General features: G+C 33.8%; 1 protein-coding gene across 1 annotated transcript; it reads right to left on the reverse strand.

The window, feature by feature from the left end:
• Positions 1-8,373: 8,373 nt before the first annotated feature.
• LOC101223212 (NADPH--cytochrome P450 reductase) lies at positions 8,374-16,830 on the reverse strand. Its single transcript, XM_004148285.3, has 18 exons — positions 16,230-16,830; positions 16,037-16,096; positions 15,850-15,926; positions 15,683-15,740; positions 15,478-15,561; positions 15,347-15,383; positions 14,019-14,088; positions 13,718-13,912; positions 13,542-13,634; positions 13,180-13,405; positions 13,015-13,098; positions 12,790-12,941; positions 11,378-11,474; positions 11,036-11,185; positions 10,851-10,928; positions 10,645-10,767; positions 10,428-10,541; positions 8,374-8,899 (listed from the first exon to the last, which is right to left on the reverse strand). The coding sequence occupies exons 1-18, from the start codon at positions 16,575-16,577 to the stop codon at positions 8,819-8,821; spliced, it is 2,127 nt and encodes a 708-aa protein (XP_004148333.1). The 5' UTR covers positions 16,578-16,830; the 3' UTR covers positions 8,374-8,818.
• Positions 16,831-17,499: the final 669 nt, after the last annotated feature.

The raw sequence follows: 17,499 nt of genomic DNA on the forward strand, positions 1-17,499 counted from the left end.
CATGATCACCATGGCCATTCAACCTTGCCCTTCACCGTCGAAAAACCCTTCGAGACAACAACCTTTCACCGTCCAAAACCCTGTCGATGACAAACCTTCATCGTCGAAGACTCCGCCCTTCAACCTTCCGTAAAAAAACCAATGACCAACATCTTCTCCATCGACAGCCCTTCACCACTAACCAAAATCTTCTTCGCCAAACACCCTGTCGACTGCCCCTCATCGTCCTTCCAAAACTTCAAACATTCCATCGAAACACCAGTGGTCAAAATCTTCTCCATCCATCATTCCAGCTTAATTTATTTTACATAATGCATGAGATATTTAAAATTAACTAAATGGAAGCTTTTAGATTACTATATAGATGAATACAAATTATAAACAAATATTCAATTATCTTAGGATAACGAATCTTAACAAGATTTTTACTTTATTTATAGGAAGAATAATATGTAACGAAACCATATTTAAAAAGGATTATCTATCTAATAAATTCAAATAAGTACTAGGGATATGAAAAAACAGAGAAGTGAGGAAGAAAAAATAAACACAAAAGAGGAAAAACACACCAATCAGAATGCTCCTCCAACAATACCTTCTTTTAACTTGCATCTTAATGGTTCTCCGGCCAAATTTTTTTCGAGATGTACTGACCTTGAGTCGATAATTTGACCATTCTCACCGTACAAATTAAAGGACAATCCCTTTTGAACAAGAGTTCATAATACACTCGAAATTAAGATTAAGTTACCTAAGTCATTCTAATGAAATAGAATCCTAACTAGTTAACGGAGTTACATTTATTGGTTATTATTTCGTGGTCTGGTCTTATGCAAACGCATTGTATAGGATATCTTCACTCACAATGTCACCTACATGAACGTGTTGGATCATTGGGTTTGTATTAAATACAAAGTGAGTCATATCCATAGTGTTATCAGGATAAGATACCCGACTTTATTCTTATACTATAGACTCTTTAAGTTGTTTCTCTAACATTGATTCTTATATGTGTTCAAGACTCATTAAACAACTTAGAAGGTTAGTTTATCTTTGATTTAGGATATTAAGACAACTAATAATATAATCAATTAATGATTTATTGCAATATAATAATAACATTTTATTAATATAATGGTCAACGAATTACATTTACTAGATATCTACGAGTTTTAGGACATGAAACCAAATATTGAACACCTCAAACTATATATTTTTAGGATCTTTTGAATTGCATTTTTAGTTTCATTTTAGAATTATCGAACCTTTGAATCTTTATATGATTGACTAATATAGTTTCGTGAAATTGACTTCTTATTATATAAGATTGGAAAAATTCAACATTTATCTAAGTAGTAAAAAATCTAGATTTCTAAAATGTTAATTGTTAGAAAATGTCAAATACAATAAATACAGAGGGTAATTGTGAGTGTGCCTAAGAATTCACTAGCATCTCTCAAGGTATTCAAATAATGTTTATGTATTCTAACAGACTTAAATTCCAAGTCATTGTTATGGTACCCCTATACATCACAACAAGAAATTGGAGTTCTTTAGATGTACATAGAGGTGTCGGGGAAAGGAACGTCAGGAAATAGAGCTTCTTCCAACATAGCAATTTCTACGTCGATAGATTGCCTCTATCTCGACGATGGCCTTCTGACGTCGGACTAATATGGTCCATCCCCGACGTGGCCAATATAAACATCGACAGTGTCTTCACCACTGTCGACATTGACCACTACTGCATAGGGACAGGTAAGAGAATTAAATATATATTTACTTTCCCCCGGCGTGTCATGCATGGTGTCGAGAAACTGGATTCGAATTCCCGATGATATTAGTAACGCGTCAATATATTGGAGATTTACCACCGCGTAGGACAAATGACATTGGGAATGAGGGGTTCTCCAGATGTTTTCGTTATGCATAAGGAGTTCCCTTTTCTTAGTTTTGTAAATCACAAAACCAAAAAAGAAGAAAACTGAGAGAGAGAGACCAAGAAGAAGAGAGTTTGTCATCCATCTTGTTGCCACCACTCGCCATCGTTCCAACATCATCGTTGGTCCTACTAATTCCGGTAAGTAAGTTTAGTTTTAGTTTTATTTTAGTTTAGGGTTAGTTTGGTTTTGGAATTTTTTTTATTTAGTTATAAATTTGTTTTAGGAATAAGATTTTGAATTTAACTTTGGTTTAGGATTTGCTTTTCGAATTAATTTTTGGTATTCAATTTGAATTTTAAGTGTTTATGGGATTTATGAATTAATTTAAAATTTGATATAGAGGGGTTGAATTGAAATTTTGAGGGGGGAGGGAGGGTTCGTGTTAAAAGCTCGAAGGGGAGAGGGTTGTATTAAATTGAAAAATTGCTTTAGCAATTCTGCAGTTATGATAGCCTTTAGTTCAAATTTGATTGTTGTTTATTTTGTAACAGTTTCATTTATTAGAAGTATTTGGAATTTGTTGTTGATTTCTTATGGTTGTTCTGCAATTATGGTAGCCTCTTCTCTTTAGTCAAACTTAGTTTTGAATCTGTTAGCTAGTAGTGCAACTCGATTTTGTCTTATTTTGTACTTATACTTATGTCTTCATAACTTAATTACATAAAATTTAATTTGTTGCAGAGTCAAATGCTAGAACTTCAGTCTTAGCCCATCCCATAGGGTTCTCAGCCACTCTCTGAGGATGATATTTTTGAGACAATCTTGGACAAATGACCATGTTACTCAAAAGGTCTTGGTTGAGGACCCAGACCCAAGTCCCACAAGAGTTGTGCTAGCAGTTCTTCGACCACATGTTTGCAGTCTACAAAGATCGAACAAGCTAATACAATCCTGATTAAGCAGGAAAGACTCAAGCTTGAAAAAACTAAATGCATGATTGAATAGCAGAGAAAAGGTTATCTAAGCTGCAAGCCCAACAAAATGGAAGAAATGACTCAGGCACAGAGAGAACCGTGAGTCGCGCACTTGTGGTACGTATTTTTTAACTTTACCGTTGTTTACTTTGCACTATTAGTGATATATAGGTGTGGACCTGTAGAATTATAGTGTTTGCAGTCATATTATGTTACATTTTTTTCTATGTAATTTTTTTTTCAAACATTCGAAATTGTTAGACAATGTAATGTTTAATTATAATATATTTAATTTTGATTTTGTAATTTTATATAATTATTTAGTAATTTGGTTGTTTAGTTTTTATAAATTTTATTCAATTTAAATCAAATGGTAATCAAACAAGATAGTGCATGATTGAAACAAGAAATTAAAAAAAAAATACCCAAAATAACTCCCAACGCAAATAGCACATCGAGAAATAGCGACGTTTCCCAACGCATTATTTAGCACATTGGCGATATGTTTCGCGACGTAACATCGGGAGAACTATTTTCCCGATGCCTGTTTGTTACGTCGGCGGAGTCCTACGTCCGACGTGATTCCATCGTCGACAAACTAGACATCAGGGGACGAGAATTTTCAACGCTTGATCTTTGTTCGTTGGGAATGGGTCTCTCAATGCAGGTTTCCCGACAATTATCCTAACGTGCAGGATTACATAGGGAGAACGTTTGTCGATGCCATTGTTTACCTTCGTCAACGTTGTCGTGTGTCGAAAAAACCCTGACTTGTTGTAGTTCATAAAGAAATACATTGTATGCAAAAAATACCATACTTGAATACAAGAGATGTTTTCACGGATTCTAATATAATTGTGGTTGCGTATCACAGAAAATGAATCTTGTCACTAAATTTAATGACACAAATCATCAAATTTTGAGTAAAAAAATCAATAAACATCACTATATATATATATAAAGAAATAGAGTGTATTCTAATATATTTAAATTGTAAGTCATTTAAAAGGAAGCACTATAGATAAAGAAATACAGTTTACGTGAAATATACGTAATTGAACACGAAAATTTCCATTGTGAAAATATAATATAAGGTAAGTGTGATTACATATAACACAAAATCAATTTTTGTCCCAAAATGAGAACACAAGACAATTAAATTCTGATTATGAAAATATATAAGAATTTAATTGCATGCACACTAAAGAGATGAATTTAATTCCAATAAATGTGAGAGTGAATCTAATATAACAACCAAATATTTAGGGTTTTATTAAGTTTGTTAATGAAATATTTTGAAAAATCGTAATTTTGTTTTTTTGGAGTCAATCTCTGCTCGAATCGGCCTCAAGATTCTTTCCAAATTTTAAAAAGCACTTTGAAGAAAAAAATTTGATCTCTTTTGATTAAATTTGTCATCGAAATAGTGCATTTTTATTAAAAATTTGAAGTTTATTAAACACTTGTTGAACTAAATTTGCCATGAGAGCCCCAAATTGAAAACAGAATCATCAAGGTATGTTATGTTAGTAGAGAAATGATATGTGGATGGATAGCACAAGTGTAAGTAATATGTATTGATTTAACTAAATATGCGTTTATATTGGCTCACAAAATGTAACAATATAATAGAACTTCAATCTTTAAGAAATTAAACTGTAAATATTACTTGATTCTCATCACTTCTAAAAACCCTCAACGGAAGACACAATTGGTTATAAAAACCAAAAGTTACAAATAAATTATTTAATTATGAAACCCTCAAATTCTATAAATAAATCTTTTATATTATCCATATATATATATATATATATCCACCACATATATATACATGCATGCACACATATATAGCGTCGAGAAATCCCACCTCTTCCACCATCAATAAAAGTGGTGTCAGAAGATTTGAATGAACTTCTTCTTCCATATTGAATCAGTGTTAGAAAATATATTTTCATGTTTGACTAATTAATATATTTTGATGATTTGTATAATTTTACAAAAGCTTAACCTTTTGAATCGATTAATTATTTAAGATAGTATCAGAGTAGATGATTTAGAAAGATCATAGGTTCACTCAAATGTTGAGTGACATAATTTTAAATTTTCTTTCACTACTGACCTTCTCAATGCAGGCACAACTCTAGCTTTAGGAAAGCCACAATACAACTTGTAATGTGTTTTCTCAAATAGATGTATCTTTTCATTGTTTATCATAGCACAAAACTCATCACATCAACTAAAACCAAAGAGTACCATCTTAACCCATCTCTGCCCCTAAACTTATCTCAAATGTTACACTCACAATAATCCAAACTCCTTATCAAAAATCACAATAACTCCATTAGATAATCCATTATCATTTTTATCATAAATAATTAATTAATTCTCACTTAATTGCTTCACCTAATTATATTAACACTAATCTACCATTACTGAGATCTAATGTAGGGTTTGTTTAAGCAGAAGGTGTGAATATATAGCCAAAGGCTCGAAGTTTCTGACAAATTAAATTATACAATTTCTCTTTTTCAAGTATCATTCTATTTCGATGAAAGTTATTAAAGTTGATTATAACGTTTTAGTTGAAGGAGACAAATAGAGTTTGTTGGATAACACATTCTCGTTTTTAATTGGTTTTTCATTTATGTGTTTTTGTTTTCTGAAATATGCAAACTTGTTTTTTTTCTAATCCCTGTTTAATTTTTTTAAATAATGCAATGCTTCTAAGCAAGACTTTTGAAAGTACACAATGTAGTTTTATGTATTTAAAAAGGTTTATAATTTAGGTGTATTCTACGCTACATCCATTCTAGTCCATTCCACACCCAATTGTTAAATTATATAGCTCTTCACAACTTTCTTTATTCTTTTTTTCATGTGGATGATTAGAGTGAAATATATAAAGATGAATGTATTTTGAGACAGACCCAAGTATACTTGTTTCTCCATTTTCATTTCTTCACGAATACCAAACAGTCGTTTCTCTTCAATTTTTCTTGCATTTACTAAGCTCTACTCGATCAGTTTTAGTTTTTCTTGTTTTGGATAATTATAATGGATAACAATTTTAGGAATAATAATTAAGTATGAACATTTAAAAAAAAACTGCAAATATAGCCAAGTCTATCACTGATAGACGAATATGTGATAGACTTCTATCATCGATAGAGTTTGACAAATTTTGCGATATTCACCATTTTTAAAAATATAGTTATATATTACTAATATTTTGAATCTAATTGTTATACTTGCAACCATTCCCTTTGTTTTCCTGTCTGAAGAGAATTTTATCATTTAAAAAGACTTCTAATGTTCCTCTTAGTTTTCAAAATGTTGAAATTTTGTTTACATCTATTCTTTAAAAAGCAAAACTTTCCGTCCAAAATTCTGATAACTCATGAGTCATTTTGGACAAATAGTTAGTTATTATTTTAGTCTTAGGCTAATATAGTTGGATTATAATAGTGTTCGTGTTTAAGATATCATTTATTTTAATTTATGTTATACTAATATATGTTTGACGAACTATTTTAGTTTAATAAGAAAATAGTAAACATGATATCAAAATAAATGTAAATTAGTAAGAGCTATAGTAAATATAAATACTGTGACAAAATTATAAGAATTTTGAAATAGTGTTCCTTATAGATAATTAGAAATTTTTAAATAGAATTTATTGGAGCAAAAAAGGGATTATTATAGCCTTAGATAACTCTTTACTCTAAACAACCCATGTGTATAATTAGAAAAATGTGAATGCACAACTTACCACAAGCCAATTTCCTATCTATCAAATTAAACTCATAAATAAACCTTAATTCCTATCTAGAAATCATGTGGTAGTTGGACGTGTTAATGTCAAATAATTTTTTTTAATTTAAAAGACTTTTTTTTTATTGTTTGAGATTTTATCTCTTAACTAATCGAAAAGCGAGAGTAGCTCATCTACATCTCAAAACCAAGAAAAAAGTTCCAAAAAGTGACAGTAACATCTTTCCCTTTCTTTCTTTGATTTAATAAAATTTGAGTTAGGTTGTATCTACATCCAGCTCAAAAAGAGTATTTGATGAGCTTTGGTTTTAATAGCACTCTACTCCAAATGCATGCCCTATGAAAACTTCTAAGAGCAACCCATCCAAAACCTAAGTTATATATTCATATTTTCACTTTTACATTATTCACGCTGCTCTAGCCTCTAGGTTTTAGTAGAAAAGAACACTCTATAGTTAACTCTCTAGCCCTAAAGATATCTCTCATTCTCGATTGATTACACTTTTGTATTTATTTATATTTGTCAATTTTACAACAAAATGTTTTGTGATGTTTTAAACCATAAAAGACCTTTCCAACCTTTTCTTTTCTTTCCCCATTTTCCTATTTTGAATCCTATCTAATTTATCAACCATAGAACGATGATTTGACCATTTAACTTTTTATCAAAGTTATAATACTTAACCAATTCACAGTCCCCACTCGAGTCTCAGATTTCATCCACCCTATATTAGTCTTTACATGGGGTAGAAATTCTTTCGTTTAAGAAAAAAAGGGCATTTGTTTTAATCGGGTATACTTGTATAAATTAAAGGCAAGGCTTAACTTAACGTTAATTTTTCATATACAAAGTATACAAAACATGACAAGTACTAAAACACATTAGAAGAAATTCTATGTTAATTTTGTATAAACATTTATTTTTCACTTGCCGCAAACATTAGAAAGCTTGATTTAATTACAAATTTACTCTACGTTTAAAGAAGATAGGGATTTGATATACTAAAAAAATTGGTCTTAAATTTTATGTCCTCTTAGATAGTTCATATGGTTTGATAAGTCCTTGGTGTAATGATAATTTATAAGAGTTTGATAAGCAACTAAACTTGTAAATTAAAATTTTAAAAAGTCAGAACGAAAACACATTAATAATAGGAGCATATTCACATATAGCAAAAAAAAAAAAAAAAACAAAAAACAAAAAAAACAAAAACATTGAAAAATATAGCTATAGCTAGCCCATTTAGGTTCTTTTTCTCTATATAAATAGTTTCGATTGTTAACCTATAAAATAAGTGTAAAAAAAATATTATTAAATGTGTGAAATTATTTAGGAAAAATCAATTAGTACCTCAAACTATGTAGGCTCAATCCATCAAAACTCTAAATTAATAACAATAATATCGATTAAAAACCCTTGAAAAGAATTTCATTTGAAAGTTATTAGTACACAATTCTACATATAAGAGAAACTAATAAAATGATAATAGAGATATCGAAACCAACAAAATATACAATTTCCACTATTATTTTTTAAAAAAAAAGTTTTTCATTTACCAAATTCTACTATTATTCCAGGGAGGACAAAATAAGTGCAATGAGAAGGGAAAAAATATTCAAAAAAAATGGTAACTTAAAACATACCTGAATTGGATAGATGTCTTCGATCTTCGATGAATTCCTCGCCTTTGAATGTTGGGCAAAAGAGCTTAGAAATTTGAATAGTCCTCCAAAACACATTTATGGAAACCAAATATGACCCCTAATATATTGTGTGTATATATATAATAAGGTGAGAATTACAAGAGTCTTGAGTGGATATTTGAACCATCTTTGTTGGCTCTTACAGGGAAAATCAAGAGTTCCATGAACTAGTCCTACTCATCATACTTATTAGGTCTATAAATTACAACAAAGAATCCTTTTGTATAAGGAGAGAGGAGATGAAAAATAAAAGAAAGAAGGAAAAAAAAAAAAAAGAATCACAGATCTATCTGCCATAATAATGAGCAGAGGTTAAAGCTGACCTTAATTTGCTCCCTTCGATAACCACTGGAAGAGCGCCCGCCCTTTTTTGTTCTAAGAACTCATTCACTTGATGCAGATATAATAATAGTAATAATAATAATAATACTTTTTCTTTTCCATATTTTTCTCATTTCTCCAAAAGCTTATATGAATGGGAAGCTTTTACCACACATCACGGAGATACCTGCCACTCATTTGAAGATTTTTAACCATACTCTCAGCCTTCGAGCTGTCAAGCGATCCCTGGAAATATTGACGCAAGTGAATTTTGATTAGAAAGAGCTAAAAGCACAGTTTTAAAAATAAACGTGAAAGAATTCCGGTCCCAGACATAACCGGATTACAATTTGATTCAGGATGAGTTAATATTACCGCATTATTCAAAATCTGTGTATCAAGGAAGAACTTAAAAAACAACAAGATCTACCTTACTATTAAAAGATGGTCAAAATAAGGTTGTTCTTCCCAAATATATGCAAGTATTTTTTGCTTAAATAAATGATTTCATTGAGATAGACAAGATGTGCATCTTGTCTGGTCGAGGCAATAGATTTCTACAAGTTTTGAAAAGGAGAACGAACAAAGTTGTCTGATGCACATAATTTCTGGGGTAAAATTCATATTAATAAGTTCCATTTCCAACATATATTGATCGAACCAATACAAGGGTGGTCTTGGAATTAGGTCCCTTTGTCAGAAAAACACTCTCCTCACGAAATGGCTGTGAAGATTTTGTAAAGAAGACCACGCTCTGTGGAGGCATGTAATAGTGGCTATTTGTGAATGGATGGTCTACTAAGCAGCCGAATAGGGGAAGGTCTTATAGACTGTGGGCTGGCATTTTGAACCGTACGTAGATGTTCTTTAATTCTCGGCTTTTACGTTGGGATACGAAAAAACATCATGGAAGGATAGCTGGTGCGAGGCCCAACCCCTTTAGCAGAAATTCCCAGATGTTTTTTCCTTATCTTTGAAAAAGGATGCTTTTGTTGCTGATTGTTGGTGTACCGACAGTCATTCCTCGAATTTGGGTCTTAGAAGAAAAGTACCAGATAGTGAGTTTGGCAAAATTTGGCTGCTATTCTGGAAATTCTTCACTTGTGGGCTCGGAATGGGGAGCTCGATAGTCTTAAATGGAAGCTCAATGCTTCTGGAACTTTCGCTACAAAGTCTACCTTTCTTAAGCTTAACCAAAAGATCTCCCACTATTGCCTTACCTCTGGTGCACACTATTTGGAAGATTGAAGTCCTAAAAGCTCATCATGCCGCTTTTAGCCCATCTATGTACCGCTATGCTTTAAAAATGAAAGGTTGGTCTCTCTTGTTCAGAATTTTCAATCACGATTTCTGTCTTCCTAGCAAGATTGATAGTTGGATGCTTGATGGGCTTTAGCAAATCTTTTCGTCCAAAGGGTAACATTATGTGGAAATGCGCTACTCCATCTCTTGTGTGGAGCATTTGGAATGAAATAGTAGAATTTTTTATGATAAATATGATTCTTTTGATTCTCTTTGGACTGTGATTTAACACACATGATCTCAGTGGAGTACCTATTATTACACCGAACAGTTTTGTAATTACAGCCCTGCTATGATTTTCAACAATTGAAAGGCCCTTATTAGTTAGTTTTTCTCAGAGAGGGTCCTCTCGTCCCTTGCCCTTAGGCTGTTCTCTTCTGCCCTCTTGAATATATCAATTTCTTATCCAAAAAAATATATATATTGATCGAACCAGTAAACACAACATAAAGATGGATTGTAATGAAGAAACCTGTTCTTGCACAATGTTATGAAGAGTTCGGTGGACATCTCTGGCCATGCCCTTAGCATCACCACAAACATAAATGTAAGCCCCTTGAGATAATAGATTCCAAATATCCGACGCCTGCAGAAGAAACAAGAAGATATAGCATGTAGGTGGGACAGTACAATGAATAGACATCAAACTTGAACTCTGGAGTACAGTAGAAACAGGTTTGGAAGTTCACCTTTTCAACCATTTTATGCTGCACATATTCCTTAGAGGGGCCCTCACGTGAGAATGCAAGAATCAGCTCAGAAAGTGCACCAGTTTCAACAAAGTTGTTCAGCTCATCCTCGTAGATGTAATCCTAAAGAGAGAGAATAACAACAGTCTATATAAAAACTCATTATGGATTTTAAAAAAATATAGCATCCACCATGTATCATTTACCATTTTCCTGTTCCTGCACCCAAAGAACAATATGGAGTGTCCTAATTCAACACCAGATTCTTTCAGAGCTAACCTTTCCTGCAAATAAAAATTAAAATGTAATAACGGGTTGATTTAATATAGTCTTCTAGCTGTGAATCGTGGAGATGAATTCAGTATATAAAAACAAGTGCAAAAGTAGCAACCTGCAAGAACCCCCTGAAAGGAGCCAACCCCGTTCCAGGACCAATCATGATGATGGGCAATTTAGAATCTGTGGGAAGCTTGAAGTTCGATTGCCTAACATAAATGGGTGCCCAACTGCATGCTTGGCTCTCCTCCAGTGAAATAGCATTCTGGCAAAAGAAAATTATCTAAACTTCATCCCTTCCCCAATATACGCTTATGTGGTGTCAATGGTTTATCATCACGTCAATTCATGTTCATATTAAAGAAGTAGCAAACTGTTTCCTTTAGATTTAAACAGTTCTTGTAGGTTTAAAAGTTTAATGCATATCCAGAGACAGGGATGACTAATATTGAAGTACCTTCATCCAAGTTGAGCATACACCTTTGTGAATTCGTCCAGTTGGTGTTTTGTCATAGACCAATGCACAAGTTACATGAATTCTAGACGGGGCCATCCTGTGAATTATGTTTCCAGAACGTTTAATAAAAATTAAATGCACGGGAAAGGAAAGAAAATACTAATATAAAATGGAAACATAGTTCTAAACTTGGTAACTATTTATGTTGAGTAAACAAAGCTTCATAAGGTTTCTTTTTATCATGGGTATATATTTCGCCCATCTTTAAGTAGAAATAGTTAAATCTAATTTCTACAGATGATTCATGCTCTCAAATGCCTATATATATTACTTTCTTTTTGTAAGAAAACTGATCAGGGAATTTCATTAAGAGCTCAAAAGATGACAGCCTATGGGCAACCTATCACGAAAGCTATTACATGAAGGTTTACCAATTTGAAATGATAATGGAATGAATATAGTTACAAAATGAATCCTTGTGATTTGCACTCCAAGAAGGAAAATTTGAATGCTATACCAAAAGAACACTTTGTAGTGAAGACACCAGGTCCTCAAAAACACTAAGATTCTCTCTTTCAAGATGCAGAAAACCAAAGAATCCTAGCTTTCCCTCTTAATCCAGTACCCATCCAGGCTTCCAACAACCATCCACAGAATTTAGGAGAACAAAAGAGGCCCGGCTCTATAAAAATGAAGGTTCAGCAAATAAGCAAAACGACAGTGTATGAGCAAGTGATCGAGGTTCCCCTCCCCCTCGTAAGCCTATATATGTTTCCAAAACATTTTGAATCCATTTTATGTATTGTACTACCTAAAAAGTAAACAGTCCCCATGCAGGTATCACCGCTTATTGTAGATTGATGATATGGAGTAGTCTAGAGAGCTCTACATAGAAAATTAACAAACCTCTTATCCATAACTCAAGCTGTAATGCTTGCAGGGGCATGTAAGGCAGCAAATTTTTTCTATTCCAGGAAGATAACCAATAAATACCACTTATTTTCATTTTCACCTCACTCATTCCAAAAACTTAATCATATGAAATTATTCATTTTCTTATTGTGACCTTTTGTGCACATCAACAATGTGTTTTTGTATGAATAACACAACCATCAAAACTTGTGAAGAATACAAATTCTTCCCAGTTTCCCTTGATGCAATCTTAAAAGTTTCATACACAATTACAATGCCAACATGCTTATCAAGGTTTTTTCCCTCCTCTCGATTTCAAAAAATGTGTTAAGGACCAAGCTAGCTTCATGTAAAGAATAATTTCAACAACCTAATGGCTGCTCTGGAGCATGCCTGGTACTTCAGGAAAACCTATTTCGCCTTTTATCCAACCACTTAGAGCTACTTTCAGCCTAGTCATTAGTTTTTGCAGTGATAAGATCTGACAGCAAAATTAGTACCTTGGAGAAGACGATATAGAGTAATATCTAGGCTGCAAGCGTGGGGCAACTGCAGCGAAAAAGACACCAAGTGGAGGCCTCGCAGATGGAAATTCAACCATAACTTCAAGGAGACTTCTCTGACTCGCAACTATCCATTGAGAATACTCATCCTATGAATGTTGAAAAGAAAAGGTCACAAATCTATGAATGAAGATTGTGACAATCAATCTACTTGTATTATACCTTTCCAGCTGGTGATGAAAGATGCCTTAGTCGATCAGCTTCTGCTGGATCAGAAGCATGAGCAGCTAGAGCCACCAAGGCAGACTGCATTAAGGGAAAAATAATAAGAAAACGGAAGAAAAATAATAATAAGAAATCATATGGCAGGAGAGCTCCAAATCAAACCTTCTTGGGTGAACTCAAAAGGTCTGCATATTGAGTCAATGCAGTCCTTAACGTGCAAGGTGCAAAAGGTGGTGGCAATGAACTTCCACTTAATGGTGTGCCATCTTCCTTATCGGTATGGATGGAGAAATATGTTTCAGGTGACATACCAATTAAACGAATAGCCTCCTCTACAACTTCATCCAAATTTTCACAAAACACACCCACATGATCTCCAGTTTCATATCTGATGGGAAAAAAACAGCTTAATAAAGTCAATGGATTGTCACATACTACAAATACATCAGATTATTAGTATAGGTTTTTGGCAAGTAATAGAAATCTATATTTAGAAAAAGAAATTATCAACCAAGATAACTTACGTCAGTCCAGTGCCAGAAATATCAAACTCCAGATGGATGCATGACCTGTCTGATGCAGAAGTATGAAGCTCCTTTCTCACTGCCACATTTGCCCTGCAGCAATAATACCATAAGTAAGGCAAGTGGGAGCAAAAAATTGTACAAACTCAAATCCCAAGTAATCATTTCAAAGGTACCTGCATGGATGTTGAGCATCGTAAACAGCATGACCGTTGGCAAAAGCCCATCTCTTGTCCCCACCAGATACATCAGCAGCATCATAGAATACAACCCTGTACTCCAATACAGCAGCAGTATATGGGGTAGAAACAGATGTAGAGTCATCCTCATCCCGAAGTAACTTATCCAGCTCAGGCCATAATTGTTCACGCCTAAGATGTAACAGGAATCAGCAAACCGGTCATTTTCCATACACAAAACTGAATAAAGAGTATCTACTGCTATGAGCTAATAGTTCATTATAGATGTTCTTAATACCACACAGAGAAATCATCCTCGATGCACTGATCATCATCTCCTAGACCCACTGGTACAAGACGCTTTCCACCTGCAAATACAGACAAAAATTTCAGGCTTTTCACCATATCTAATACATCCAATGAAATTACACAGCCATCAAATTTTGTGGGTTTTTTTCAATTTTCATGGATTTTTAAGTTTGATAAGCTGTGGCCACATGCTTGTATAACGTTCCAAATTTGATTACATTAGTTATAATAACAATAATAAATTTAATTTAATTAATTAAAAATTTTCCCTTTCTAATCATGTCTAAAACTAACTCATTCTTTGAATAATCTTCTTATATTTGGCATCAAGAAACGAAAAAATTAATATCCTAAATAGGAAACTGACAAAACATGAACCCAAAGACAACATAGTAACAGAGTTCACCACACTTCACTTCAAAACATCTAGGCTACAGTCCTTGGATGATTTGATCAATCTATAGTGGTGCGGTTACACTTACATATACTGTTAATCAATAACTATCCACGGCAGTTATTAAGAAAAAGTTCAATATGCATGCAATGTAGGCAGACGCAGCAGATTTGGACCTATTCTAAGAAATGAAAATTCCTCTTCCAAAAGAGTGTGAGATAGTCCTTTATGCTCTATCACTTGGAAGAGTGGCTACCCCAAAAGTGAAATCCAACCTCACCAATCCTCCACATAGATGTCCCATCAATTTATTTCACTCACAGCTCATTCAGTAACTACTCTTCTACAGACATTCAGGCTAATTGGAGGGCTTTCTTGTAACCTCCATTGGCTGTGGGGCTGCCTTTCGCTCGTATACTCTCTTGTACCTTTTATTTATTTCACGCACAGCTCATTAAACAGTTAGATCCGCCATTTCTTAGGTAAGGCACGTTGATGTCTTGTTGGTTAAACAGAAAATTGTGAAGTTTATTCAATGAAATGTTTCTTCACTAAAAAACAGAAAAAGTCATAACCATATTTATTAAACAAGAGCTTCCGTTTGAAGAGGATCGGAAAATAGGCATTCATGACAAACAATTTGGATGCTGTTTATCCATTTTTATTTTTCACTACACAAAGCTAAAATGTTTCTGCCTTTTCATTCTAACAGATAGATGTTTTTGATACTTTAACCTACGGCTTCTAAAGAAGTTCATACTTGCTATGCAAAAGATAAAGAGGTCAAACAGGCCTTCAATTACATGTTTTAGGTTCAAGATAGGAGAAGTATCATCCAAACAAAATTATTATTGAATAATAAAAGTAATAAGAAGCTCCATAATACTCAACCAGAGGAAGTTAGAACGAAATGGTAATTTTACCCTGCTCAGCAAGCTGTTCATCCACCACTTTCGCAATCTATTTCAACCACGGGAGAAAAAAAAAATCAAGAGTGAGCCTTTAAATTCATTTAACATGGATACCAAAACTGAACATCTTCATGTTATTGAACCTTATTGAAATGCTCATATTGCCGGTTACCAAGGCCAAATACTGCATACTGAAGATTTGAAATCCACTCTCCCTTCTCTTTCCCCTAATATATAAAGTAAAAAATTCAATTATAGATTATAAGACAAACACATAATTCAGTCAAACTTTGAACAGTAGAATAATGCAATAACAAACAAAAAGTTGAGGAAAGGGAAAGAATATACCTCAGAGAACCATTTATAAAACCTTGCCGCATTATCCGTTGGCTCACCATCCCCATATCTGCATGTACGGGTAAATTATAAGGAAATGAATATTCAAAAATTCAACGAAAGATTCAATTAAGAAGGAAAAGAAACAAAAAAGACAGGAAAAGTGCGTTGAAACTCACGTAGCCAAGAAGAAAATAGCTAAAGTCTCTTTTTTCAACTTTTCTTCGTACTCATCGTCATCGGCTGCATAGTCATCCTGCGGAAAAGTTCAGCTCCGAAATGAGCAACGTGTAAACTATACCCAATCAGAATCTAACAAATGCCAGTCAAAGACTGACGGAAAAGGAAAACAGGGTTCATGCATACCAAATCAACCACTCTAAAAGTCGCCTTATCATATCGAGCTTTCGCCTCTTCAGCAAGAGCCTAATTACCAAAATCAGATAAAATTCAACCATCAGCATTCAGCAGTAACCTAGCTAACAATTCAATCCAAAGCCAATAATTGAAGAAAAAAGTTCCAAGTGGGTGAACAAACACGTGTTTCCTACAAGCACACCTTCGCAAAACCTTCAGCGGTGCCGGTCTGCGTGCCAAAAAACACAGTAACCTTCTTCTTACCATCATCCACTTCCGGCTCAGGCTCTTTGACTATCAACTGCTTAGGAGGCTCGAACGGTTTAGCCTTCTGACCACTAGATCTCTTCCAAACAAATACCACAACGCAGCCGATCAGAACCGCAATCGAGGTAGTCAAGATCATGACAAACTCTCTGTTATCCAAGATTAGCGTAGCTACTTCCCGAACCGACTCAGATGAATCCTGCGACGGATCCATCGCTTTCCTGATTATTGCCGACATAAGCTCCAACGGAGAGACCTTCATCGACCTGGATTCCGGCTGCATACGGCCAAAGCGACAACGGAACTAAACAGAAAAAGTGAAGAAAAAAAGAAAGTAGAAACAAGCTGCGGAATCCGGTAGACGTAATGATAATAGAAAAGAGAAGAGCACCGGATTCCGGCGAGAAAGGGAGAAACAGTGGCCGGAAAAACAGAGGAAAAATGATAGAACTTCTCTCCCTCGGTGGTTGGTTGTAGGTAGAGAGAGAGAGGGGGGGAAATGATGAGAGGGAGAGATTGATGGGTTTATTGAGAGAGCGTTCGTGAACCAAACTGAGAGAATGCTTACCAAACCTGAAGAGTCAAACCCACCTAACTTCATCTTACTTAACCATGGTTAAGTTTTGTATATTTAAAAACAATAAATTTTTTATAAAAAAATTACAAGCTTTAGTTTAATGTATTTTTGTATACAATAATGTTTTCCATATCTTAGGCATTTCAAGCCTTTGACAATGATGAAACATCTTGGATCTTCGATTCAGCTAGTTTGTATAGTGGAAAGATATCCTTTTTTGTCGTAATGCTACAAAAAATCCATCAAAACAAAAGTGGTTGCAAAGGGAATTTGTATCATAGTTTCATATTTTTGGAAATTATCAAATTTTCAATTGAGCAAAGTTAATAGAAATTATCATAGTTTCACTTACCGAACTAGACATAATAGAGCGACCATCTTCGACTTATTGTTATGTCTCCCATATCACACCTCATAAAATGTTATGTCAAAGGTCAAAGGGTCGTCGTGTCAGACTTGCACAAAAAATGAGAGTTTAAAAAGTACTTGTGTAACGACATGAATTTTTCAAAACCAAGCTTAGGTGAATATTAATCTAATTATTTTAACTTTCTAAAAACAACCGTGGAAGCACATAAATGTTCCCATATGGCAGGTCACAGGTCCTTCTTGTTGCTCACCAACTTGC

The sequence above is a fragment of the Cucumis sativus genome, chromosome 2 (assembly GCF_000004075.3).
Source record: "Cucumis sativus cultivar 9930 chromosome 2, Cucumber_9930_V3, whole genome shotgun sequence".
Classification (NCBI taxonomy): Eukaryota; Viridiplantae; Streptophyta; class Magnoliopsida; order Cucurbitales; family Cucurbitaceae; genus Cucumis; species Cucumis sativus.